Raw genomic sequence first — 12,123 nt, forward strand, 5'->3', positions numbered from 1 at the left:
CCATTTATCCTTAAAGATCTTGACATTTCTCTCTCGCCACACAATCCAAATCAAAGTGAGATAAACAATCTTCCAAAAGGTTTTGCCTCTAGTGGAATTCCCAAAACCCATATAAGAAATAGGCATCATTTCACAAAAACTCCTTTAACAACTATTTGACTTCCCCTTATTCCTATTGAGGGAAATTGTCAGCCCCTTAAGCTATGCTGTTGAAGTTGGTTTTATGTAGTTCTAGAAATTAATTATTTTCGAAAATTTTAACTTTGTGTATCATATGTGTGATGCTTGGACCTTACTACTTATGGAATGTTTTGGAATTAAATAATATGTGCACATCAAGTATTGTGATATGCTAATACCATTATTCTCAATGTTGGAAATGTCCATGTGCCATCTTTTCATCTGGTGTTAATTGCTTTCTTCATTCATCTCTTTGATAATTGGTTCTTGTTTTAGGTGAGAGTAAAGAAAAGGCTTTCAAAAAGTGTTCTTTTTGAAAGAGTCAAAGTTCTGGATGATCATCACAGTGATAATGTATTTCATGGATTTAGACCAATGGCCTCTACATCTGATTTGTGAGTATCAATTTCACCATGTTATGTCTTGAAAATTGATATTTATAGCGGCATTCAGTCGATCTGATAGTTTTAACATGTAAAGTTCTTTATTTTATCATTAATTCTTCCAAAAAAAAATGTAGTTGAACAATAGGACTTGATAATTGTTGAATTTGTTTAACTTATTTTTACATCTTATATTCAGGTTTATATATATATTGGAAAATAAATATTATTAATAGAATTAGGGAAAGTACAAGGAGGTGTGAGTGGTCTTTTAGGCAGTACAACTACAGACAAAAAAGAAAATAAAAAATAAAAAACCTCCCAAAAACAGAAAATCTTCCCAAGAAAAACCAAGACAACACCAAGGATGAATGAGCTGAGGTAGAAAGTCACTAACAACCTATGGATAAGTAAAGCTTCCTTTTGGCTAATCTATGGACTTTGTAGGCACTGTCCTGAACCTTTTTTAGCAAGTTGTACTTATCCAGCTTGAACTTGGTCCAACTTATTGTAGTCTGAAGGCACACACCATGTGCTTATCTCACCTTATTTGTGCATCATCATCTAGCTTACCAAACTTCATCTAGCTCACCAAACTTACCCTTAATTATCTTTCTCAATAAGCTATCTTGCTCTATAGTGAACCTCCATACCCAGTTCCCAAGAAAGGTTGTGTTTAATGTTTAAGTGGAAAACCTTCTTATATCCGATCACCACTACCTTCTTCCAACCAATTTTACCCAACTTTGGAATTACAAACAAAGCCATGAAATGAAATGGCGGACTTGATATAGTGTTGTTATTTATCAGAATCAATCTTCCTCTTTTAGCCAGATACTCTTTCTTCCATGAAGCCAGCCTTCTTTTCAAATGCTCATCCCCCAAGTTCCACATTGATCGGGAATTAAATGATTCTCCAATAGAAGGACTAGATGAATGGAAGGTACGCTTTCCACCCTACTATCAAACAAAGAGGTTAGTCTTTACACCTTCCATACCTCACCCATTGGAGTTAACTCACCTTTCTGTATGCTCACTTTCAAACCAGACACAAGCTTAAAACAAATGAGAACCTGTTTAAGTTATAAGAATTGCCTATCCCTTGCCTCATAGATTCCATCCCCTTGCAATTAGACATTTAAGAGCTTCCATGGCTAATACAGTAAATGGGGGAGGCTTCACCTATCTCAAGCCTCTGGAAATCTAGAAAAGCCTATAAGGATGTTCACCAAAAACAAAAAAAAAAAACTATGGCTTCAATATTTAACTGGCCCTATTCCCCTTAACCAAGCTAAGCCTAAAGTCCTTTACATCCTCAACCACGCACCCCCCACCCCAAAACCCCAATCTCCCCCTCCCTTGCCGACCCCCCTCTTTGGGGATTAACACTAGGAAAGTAGCATTGGAAAAGGATCCATTCACTACAAATTCTTCTAAGAACTTCAAAATAATAGACCAACAACACCCCCAAAAAGCCATCAAGAAATTGTCCAGTTCGAACGCTTTATTCCCCACTCTCACCTCCCTTGAGAGAGCCATCAATATTCCAATCCCCTTCTTTAAGCCACAAAACCTCAAATTTTTATCTCCATGAGTTAGTTAAATGATTGAATTCATCATTTCAAGCTTCCTGCATCTCCTTTTCCCTTTTTGAAGGAACTCCCCTCACTTTGTTATCCCAAAAAAATTGATACTTTAAAGTCACTTATTTATGAAAACCATATCCCTGGAGATCTCTGCATTCCAACACTTTAAGTTCTCCTTCAAAGCATTTAATTTCCTTTTAAGCACACTGCTGGGAATGTCCCTGAACTCAAAGCTCTACCACCACGACTTTATTAAGTCCTATAAACCCCAACTCTCAGCCACATGTTTTCAAATCACAATCGTTGACAAAGAGTTTGAGACACAATGACAAAGTACATGGACCAATCACCCTGTCCTGTATAACCATGTGGCTGTTCTATCCCAGCCTTGGAGAGGATGGATGAAAGAAGAAACATATCCTCAACCACTTGGTACAGTTAGTCCCCTCTGAATAATGATCTTTTGAGTATTTGTCTCAATGAAATCTTTGTAAGTATGCCTATCACAAGCCAATTTAAGAATGTGTTCTAACCATCCAAACTTCCTTATAAAACCTTGTTTTTGGTCACTGTTGGAAATTACTGTAACTGCTCACCATTCCATATGCTCCCTCTTTCTCAAATGTCGAGCACCTAAGTCCATTCATAGTCATCTACTGAGTTTTCTCCATTTTCTTGTGATTTGGATTTTTTTGCTTAGGACATTTAAAGTATAGGTTTTGAACGGATAAAACAAGATGTTCTTTATTTTTATTTTTATTTTTTGTCTCGACCATCTGTTTAGCAAGTTGCCTAATCACTTTCAGTAGTTGTACACTATCTTGTAGCTAATTTATTTTAGAAATGCAATTCATAGCTGCAATAAAATTTTGAATTGTTTATTTCCCAAAGTTCCATTACTAATCATCACCAGTAAAGGCCCATAAAGTCATAAACTGTATTTTTGCATTGTTTTTCTTTTCTTTCATTGTTTTGTTTTTTCCTAATAGGCAAATGAGAATCAGTATTAATAGCACCTAAGAGGAGTGTGTGGATGTTTTCAAGGGTAGAATTGGTTTTAGGGTGGACAGTGGGTATAAGGTGAAATTTTGGAAGGATTGGTTGTGTGGTGACACTTCTTTGAAGGAGTTATTCCCAAAGATCTTCTTGATAGCCTCTTCTAAGGATGCATAAGTTGTTGAGGTGTGGGAGGTGGATAGTTGAAACCCTAGGTTTTTAAGATAGTTTCATGATTGGGAGTTAGAGGAAGTGGAAGCCTTCTTTAGGAGGTTGTATGAGCAGTCCATTATGAGGGACATGGAAGACAAATTGATTTGGATGAACTCAAAGAGTGACCATTTTTCTGTTAAGTCTTTCTACTCCTCTTTTTCAAATGGAAGGGTGGAGACATTTCCTTTTGGCTTTGTTTGGAATTCTTAGGTATCATCGAGGATTAGGCTTTTTTGCATGGGAAGCAATGTGAGGCACAGTTCTTACTTTAGACTAGCTCAAAAAGAAGGGATGGAGGATCCTAAACAGATGCTGCATATGCAAGGAAGATGAAGAAACGACTAACCACATCCTTCTCCATTACTCCAAAGTAGTTATGTTATGGCAGCTGATCTATGCCCTTTTTGGTGTCCATTGGGTGATACACTCTTCAATGAGAGGTGCCCTTTTGAGTTGGCATGGGTCTTTTATCGGGAAGAAGAGAAAAAAGGCTTAGAAAGTTACTCCTCTATGCTTGTTTTGGACCCTATGGAGGGAGAGAAATAGGACAGATTTTGAGAATATTGAGGAAGGTAACCAAGCTATTAAACATTCATTCATGTTCTTTTTGTTGGATTGGGTCAAGGTGTATATAGGAGATTGTTTCTTGTCCATCTTGGACTTGGCGGAGTGGTTAGATTTTAAGTAAGGAGTGGTATTGTTTTTTGTGTTCCCCTTACCTTGTTTCTTTTTGCCTTTTTGGCTTATGCGTATGCCCCTTTGCACCTACTTAGGTGTTTTTACTACATTTGCTATTTTACCCATCAGAGAGAGAAATACACACCAAAATACACATGATGTATATGGTAGACACCTAATCTAAGAAGAGGACAAAGAAAAAGGCACCTCTCTTTGAAGCTAAGCCAATGTACAAGATCTATCATAGACATTGATTGGTCCTCTATGTATACCTTAACCCAATTCACAAAAGTATACATAAAATTAGATTTGATTGCATGGTCCAATTGCTTAATATCATTAAACAACCTTTTGTTCCTTTTGTTTCTTTCCCTTAAAGGAGTTCAAAATAAGCACAAATGGAGCAACCCTCTAGGCTTTTTTTTGCTTCTTCCCTATAAAAGAGCCATGCCACCCCAAAAGATTCCCTCCCTCAGAAGAGTACATCACTCAAACCACTCCAAAGAGAGAATATCAACTGCCTAACACACTAGCTTTGGTACAGTCTTCTTATCAGCTTTGCACAAAAAATAACTATTCGGTATTGTCCATCCCCTCCTTTTGAGCTGACCAAGCATTAGAGTTCTGCCCCAAGGCACTTCCCAAGAAAAGAAACTTGCCTTTGTAGGTGCCAACATTCTCCACACTACTCTTGCCGAGAAGGGCTTGCTATCTCCCTTGGTTAAAGATGCATGGGGAGATCTAAATGAGAAATTGCCACACTTGGTTTCATTCCAACTCAATTTGTCTAGCACTTCCCCTCTAGTTGACAAGGCATGCAGTTTTTGTATGAAAGTCTCCACTTCCACAAGTTCCCAATCATTGCACCGCTTAGAAAAGTGGGGATTTTTTTTATTTTTTTATTTTGATATGTAAAAAAAGAAAATTGGGGATTGTTGCTTGTTGTCCAGCATGCTTGGCTTGCCATCTTTGAACATGTGTTGTGATATCCCAGAGTAGTTTCAGTCAATGAAATTTTTATTATATTGCAATCATAGTTTATCACAGGAGAAATATTGTGCTCAGTTATGGTCATTTTTCAATGAACAATCCAACTTGCAAACAATATTATCTCTAAATAAGAAGAAATTGTACCCAAGGATTTGTATGTACAATTGAGATTCTCATACACCATGAGCCACCCCTTTGTGGATTCCATTTCTTTCAGAAGTTCTTTTGTTATTGCTTACTCTAAAGCAAATTTTATAGATAATACTTGCATGACTCTACTCAAATTTTTGGTTCTTTTATTCCTCTTTAGCATGGTGTGAATGGTTTTGAGTGTCTGATTATACTTTTTTCCAGCATTTTGATATTGTTTCTTTAAAATTTTTATCCTCTAGAAGTAGATTATTAACTGTTGTAATTAATGCTTTGAGATAGGTCGAAAGCTTCCAGAGCAAAAAAATTGCTTCAAAAGAAGGCTACACGAAAGGAGGAAAGGAAAGCTGCAGCAATGGCTGCTGGAGTGGATTGGTATAGTGCTGAGTCAGATGATGAGTCTCCGGTAAGCTGGGTTTATGTTATGCCTTGTATACAGGTGTTAGTATTTTGCCTAATAAATCAGGACTTTGACCTGACTAACTGGTTTTATGTTACTTGGGATATTATTCAGGAACAAAAATTGAGAGAGCCTCCTCTCCCTAATCTTCTCAAAGATGAAGAGCATCATCATCTCATCCTAGATGTTTGTATTTCTTCTTTTCTTGTCCTACATTCTTTGCATATATTTTTTTTCCCCACTCAAGTTTCTTGACTCATATTTTATATATTCTTTTTATTGAACTTCTATGAAACTACTATTTTTTATGTGATGCTTCAACTTTAGGTTGTGTATTTGCTGGTTTTCATATGCAGTTCAACAATTGCTCTGAACAAGTTTTCCTCTTCATTTTATTGCTTATAGTTGTGCAAGGCATTGGCATCCTTGCGGAAGTATTGGGAAGCATTAGATATGATTAATCTAACTCTGAGGTTGGCATACAACATAATGCCCATTGAGAAGAAGGAGGAGCTTCGATCTCTTGGAGCTCGTAAGTCCCTAAAAGAAATTTTAAATTCTCTTTGAGATATCTTTCTCCCACACTCACTATTATGAACTTCGTTGTTGGTTGAAATGCCAGGTTGAACTTCTATTTTGATGGTTACTTTTTTTCTCAAGTGAAGGGTGTTACAATTTGTAGTGACACACTGAAGCAAATATTTTGTTTACTTTCCACAGAAATAGCATACAACATCACAGATCCTAAGCATGGGTTTGATTATGTAAAGTACATTGTTCAGCAGCATCCACACAGCCTTGCTGCCTGGAATTGCTATTACAAAGTAATTTCAAGGTATGTAACCCTTCATATGTGCATATAATAATAATTTTCTGCTGTCATGAATAGCTAGCTTCTTAGTTGAGATGCCTCAAATTATTACTAGCCTCACTAAACTTTATCAACCAGGTTAACAATATGTTCTATTTTGTGGTGGGAGTTAGGTATATCTCCATGCATAAAGCATGTTTCTAGTGATGACATATGTTATTGGCTGTATTCATGGCCAGAGTTGTCTGAAGTTGATTCCTTTTTTGCTTTCTTATGGTGGCAATCATAATGTGCCACATTGCTATCATTTGACTAAGATGACAGCATTTCTGAGGAGTGAAAGAACAGCACAAAATCTGACTGCTAACTGACAAATTTCTTATGGTGGCAAGTATAATATACCCTTCTATCTTATTGATGCAAGCATTGACCTTCAAGTTCATGCACCTTTCCTTTTATGCTATTGATCAAAGAGAAAAAATAAATAAAATGTTGTAGGATGACAAGAAGACACAAACCTAGCGCAAGGCATTCTCCAGTCACTTTGATCCTTTTTTTTTTCCCCTCTTTTTCTGTTTTCTCGATAAAAGGAACAAAGACCAGACTTTGTTATAAAAATACAAGTGAAATGACCTATCATTGATTAACTTAGGATTTGATTGCTGATCCAAGTTAAGCCAGTGTAGAGAATTGCCTTGTTGCTTAAGCTACTTCTAGTAGAGACCTCCATTTTTGTCATTTTTCTAATTTCCTTGTGACTGAGTGCCTTCTAAAATCACTAATCCATAAAAAATAACCAAAAGTAAGCATTTACTGTCTGTGACTTCGTAAATTGTTGAAGGCATTGTATGCAAATCCAAAGGCATAGGTTGTGATTATGTTGTCTTACCCCAATATCGAGTTATGAGAAATCCTTCCAAATAACCACAGATAGTCTTTTAAATATGCAAAGGGGATAAAATCACTGGAACGTGTAAATAGGAATGACAACTATTTTTTATGTACAATGGGTAATGCCTTCCTCAATCAGGGATGCCCTCATTAGTTGGTGGGGTGTCTTTATTGGGAAGAAAAGAAAGAAGTTGTGGAAAGCAGTTCCATTGTGCTTATTTTGGACCTTATGGAAGGAGGGAAACCGAAGAGCCTTTGAAGACTTTGAACTAACAGACCATGCTATTTTACGCTCCTTAATGTACATGTTTTTGGAGTGGTCAGGATACATTTTTTTTATATATATATCAGAAACAAACAAATGTATTAATAGAAAAACAAAAAAAGGATGAGAGGTTCTCCTCATGAAAAACAAACCTGATCAAAAGTAACTAAGCAAACCTCCACAAAACAAAGAAGGCCACACAAAAAGGACAAAAAAGGCCTATACAAGTAAACCAACAGCAGCCCCTATGACCCAACCCTAATGTGTACAAATCGAGAGCCAACTAAGCTGAATTACACTCAAAGGGTAGGGTTTAAAAATGTTTGTACGGTAAGCCCAGCCAGGATACATTTAGGGTATAGTTCTTTGTCCCTTTTTGACTTCATAGATTGGTTGGGCTATAAGTGAAGCAAGGGTGTTGTTTTTAGTCTATCCCTCCTTTTTTTGGCCTTGTATACATCGTGTATACTTTAGGTGCTTTTTTTGGCGCTTCTAATACAATTGCTTTAGTTTTAAAAAAAATATATATATATATTGTCTAAATAGGAATGACAAATGGATAATGGTCGTAACAGAAGCCAACCAAATTAGATGTAGCTTCTGAATCCAAGTTGGGTTTTGGGGTTCCTGAGAACCCATTCCTTGATTACATTGATCTGGAACATGTGTCCATAAGAACAAGCTTATTACATTTCATTGGATTACTTCTCCCATTGCTATTGCTGTATGTGCAAAACCTTGTTGGAGAATCCTATCAATGTCAGTGATCACTCATTAAATTCAATAAACTGACAAACATCATTACATAGTTTATTTTACTAAACCTAACGACATTCCGACCATGGATTTAAAAAACAATGGTTGTGGGGTGTAATATTTATGAATTTTTTTCCCCTGTTGTAGCTGGCAGGCAGGGGAGGTGGTTGGTCTGGTTTTGGTGGTCCCGATACCCTGCACATTAGCATTGTCAAAAAAAATCATAATTTTTACTGGTGTGATGGAATGTTAGCTGGTTAATTATTTTAGTAAAGCTTCTATTGTATTATATGGAATGTTTTCAAATTTTTTATATCAGACAGGAGCTGTTCAAAAGAGAATTAATATTATCTATGTTATTTAATCATTTTATATCTTGCTATATCGATGGTTTCTCTATTTTATTTGCATGTGTAGCCACAAGAGAGTAAAAGTCAACAATTAAAATACTTCCTATTGATGATGAAAGATCCTATATAAAATTCATTGCCGAGGGCCAATAGATGTCCCAAAATTTTCTAAGAACGTTTGTAGCTGAGGAATCCAGTGTCAACATGCATAATGAGTGGGCAGAATGTTGGTAGTCCCAAAAAATCATGGTTTACTGTATTGGTTATCCAATGCTAAATCTCCATTATTTGCCAATTTTTTGAACCATGACCATATTTTGTGACATGGCTGCAACAATGATATAAAACCTTGAGAAAACCAACTGGGAACCAATTGGTTTTTCAGTATACTTTACTTCTAATTGTTCAGTGATTTATTTGCTCACTATGTTGTAGATTGGAAAATCGATATTCAAAGCATTCTAAACTTCTACATAGTATGCGAGTCAGACACAAAGACTGTGTACCACCAATTGTAATTTTCGGGCATCAATTTACCATGATCAGCCAGCATCAAATCGCAGCGAAAGAATACTTAGAAGCTTATAAACTAATGCCCGAGAACCCCCTCATAAATCTCTGTGCTGGTATGTTCTTTATTTTTTATTTTTTGTCTTTGCTCGTCTTTCCTTCTTTTGAAAATTCACATATTCCATGCAACTTCTGTGCTCTTTTTATTTTTATTTTTAATACAGAAACATCAGTTTATTTCTTTTGTTGTTTTTTCCTTTTGTTTTGCAGGAACTGCCTTAATCAACATAGCCCTTGGATTTAGACTTCAAAACAAGCATCAATGTCTTGCACAAGGCTTAGCATTCCTCTACAACAATTTGCGGCTTTGTGAAAATAGCCAGGTTTCACTCTCTTTCTCTCTCCCTCTCTCTAGTACTTTAGCAAACATTTTTTTTTGGAATACTCAAAACAAGGTTTCTCATGATAGGTCTTTCAATTTCCTCGAAATTTAATTTCAGTGTCGGTATAAGAGAATTTTTATATGTTGGTAGTATTAGGAGTCCAGGATGCCTAAGATGAGGTCTAGAGATATATGGCCTTACAAGCATGAGGTTGAGTTCCTAAAAATTATCGTTAAATTGTCTCAATCATTTGTATTTCATTGTGAAGAGACAATTGAAGAGAATTCAAAACTTCATGGTTTTTGTTGTTGTGATTATAGCGCTAGTGGCATGTTTCAATGAAAATGATTACATTTTTTTTTTTTTGATAAGTGTTCAATGAAAATGATTACATATCATAGACATAGGTGAAATTGAAGGTAAAGAAACTAAACATATCTAGATTCTAAAAGACAATGTCTGCTTGTGTCACCAATCACTTTTCCTAAGTACAAAACTTGCATTATTCCAGCTTGAAAATTTAGTCAGCAACAGCATTTTTTGAATGTCTCCCCTCCCATTTGATGCATTTTTCTTATTTTGCTTTGATCTGATAAACTATGCAGATACGTGGATCTAGCCTCGAATGCATATACATTTTTGACTTTATGTATTTACTCAAACTACTTGATTGGATGTTTATGTATTTTCATTGCTATATCTTGTCTATGGTTATTCCCTGCAACATCTTATTGCATATATATATTCATTTGTTACTCTTTATCTTTGCTTGTCATGGCACCTACCTACCATATGTTCATTGTTACAGCTTGATTCATCCATGCTCATTTTGTTTGTTGTAATTTTTGCAGGAAGCCTTGTACAATATTGCCCGGGCATATCATCATGTTGGCCTTGTTTCTCTGGCAGTTACATATTATGAAAAGGTTCTTGCAACTCATGAGAGAGATTACCCGATCCCCAAACTTCCATATGAGAATACAGACCTTGTGGAAAATAGGAAGCCTGGTTACTGTGATCTTCGCAGAGAAGCAGCATATAATTTGCACTTAATTTACAAAAAAAGTGGAGCACTTGATCTTGCTAGACAGGTCTTAAAAGACCATTGCACTATATGAGCAACATGGGCTATAACCTCTATTAGTATGCAACTGATACAGGGATTGTTTATTAGTGCTCATACATCTGTGTACATAATTAACTTTTCCAGTTTAGGGATTATCATATATCATCATTCAATAGTATACATGTTAAGGTTATTCAGGGTTATATTGCCTCTATTGTTTCCCGCTTCTTAGGGCTCCGTGGTATGAGTTGTCATTCTCTACCGTGATGGTGTAACCATTTACAAGAATAATAAAATATAGTTGGCAATATTTATTCGCGATCTATGTGATTGGCTGCTGCCTTGATTTTTATTTTCCATATGTTTATTTCTCTAATATTCTTGCCTTACTAAGTTCATTGGATTAGTACTTTTTGTAACAGATCTGAAGTAGTCTTCGACAATCAAGTAGTTTGGAAGAGGCCAGGTTGTTTCTGCAGTTGGCGTGCCATAAAATTCAGGAGAAATTTGAGAATCTGGAAATATGGTGTATGTGTAGTTGAGAGATCTAAATTGGTTGTTTAATGTTCCTTTATACTGAATTTTGTGATAGAGTAGTCTTTTCACGCTCCTAGTTTTGTAAGGAAAGTCCCGTTATTTATTTTATGCTGCAGAGCTTTAACAGATGCTGATAACATTGTTTCAATTTGGCATTTTCAGAGCCTACCACAGTTGTATCAAGTATGACCAAGTCGATTGCAGAAGAAGATGATCGACACGATACTTATAAATTTCACCAGCGGGGATGAAGTTTCAAGCAGCAAGCTGATGATGGAAGTCTTTATAGACAGGTTCACGAGTCTCATCCTCCTTTCTCTCGCATACTGATCTAGTGCTTTGCCTTTGTCTTCACTTCCCTTGAAGCCAGCCATTTCTTAGATTACCTTAGCTTTAATGACACTTCCATCATGAAGCTGAAGGATGAGAAATGAATTTTCTGATCCAAATTTACTGCAAGCATCCTGCATCGAAATTTTATCATCCCCACTGGTAGTTCGTTAGCTAGGATTTCCAATAGAACTGCCCATCTTAGGCATCGCCCCTCTCCATCCCTGTAAAAGGCCAGCATGTTGACTCATTTAGGGTTGTCATGCATGAAATTCATGAAAGAAAAGAGAATGATTAAGACATACCCGATTGGTGTTTCTTGGAGCCTAACATTTTTGACGGATACATCTCGAAGCCTGCAGATTAGTTGATATTTAGTTGATAAGAACTTGGTATTTTGACTTTAAGGTTTTGTCACTGATTTCCCTGGATGTTATGATACGTCTTATATTAATTTACTTAGGAGTGTGTATATTGTATCCTTTGTTATAAAGGCAACTAATACTAGTATGAAGGATGAAAGGTTAATTACCCTCTAATAGGAATAGGTGTTTCCCTTAGCTTTGAGCCCACACTCCAAGCTGATCAAGTGCACGCCGGCCATTAGTCTGAATGCCTATTGCTGGTGCCCTCAAAGTCTCAGCCCTT

The 12,123-nt window shown here is 36.2% G+C and overlaps 1 protein-coding gene across 2 annotated transcripts in view; it reads left to right on the forward strand.

The window, feature by feature from the left end:
- Positions 1-10,933, forward strand: part of LOC117908592 (general transcription factor 3C polypeptide 3) — a 51,910-nt gene extending 40,977 nt beyond the window's left edge. For both annotated transcript variants that reach the window (XM_034822242.1, XM_034822243.1), the window contains exons 12-19: positions 457-575; positions 5,459-5,582; positions 5,691-5,762; positions 5,982-6,108; positions 6,297-6,411; positions 9,085-9,275; positions 9,430-9,542; positions 10,394-10,933. In XM_034822242.1, coding sequence (XP_034678133.1) covers positions 457-575; positions 5,459-5,582; positions 5,691-5,762; positions 5,982-6,108; positions 6,297-6,411; positions 9,085-9,275; positions 9,430-9,542; positions 10,394-10,660 — 1,128 coding nt within the window. In that variant the 3' untranslated portion in view covers positions 10,661-10,933. The remainder of the gene's footprint in view (positions 1-456; positions 576-5,458; positions 5,583-5,690; positions 5,763-5,981; positions 6,109-6,296; positions 6,412-9,084; positions 9,276-9,429; positions 9,543-10,393) is intronic.
- Positions 10,934-12,123: the final 1,190 nt, after the last annotated feature.

This window comes from Vitis riparia, chromosome 19, assembly GCF_004353265.1.
Source record: "Vitis riparia cultivar Riparia Gloire de Montpellier isolate 1030 chromosome 19, EGFV_Vit.rip_1.0, whole genome shotgun sequence".
Lineage (NCBI taxonomy): Eukaryota > Viridiplantae > Streptophyta > Magnoliopsida > Vitales > Vitaceae > Vitis > Vitis riparia.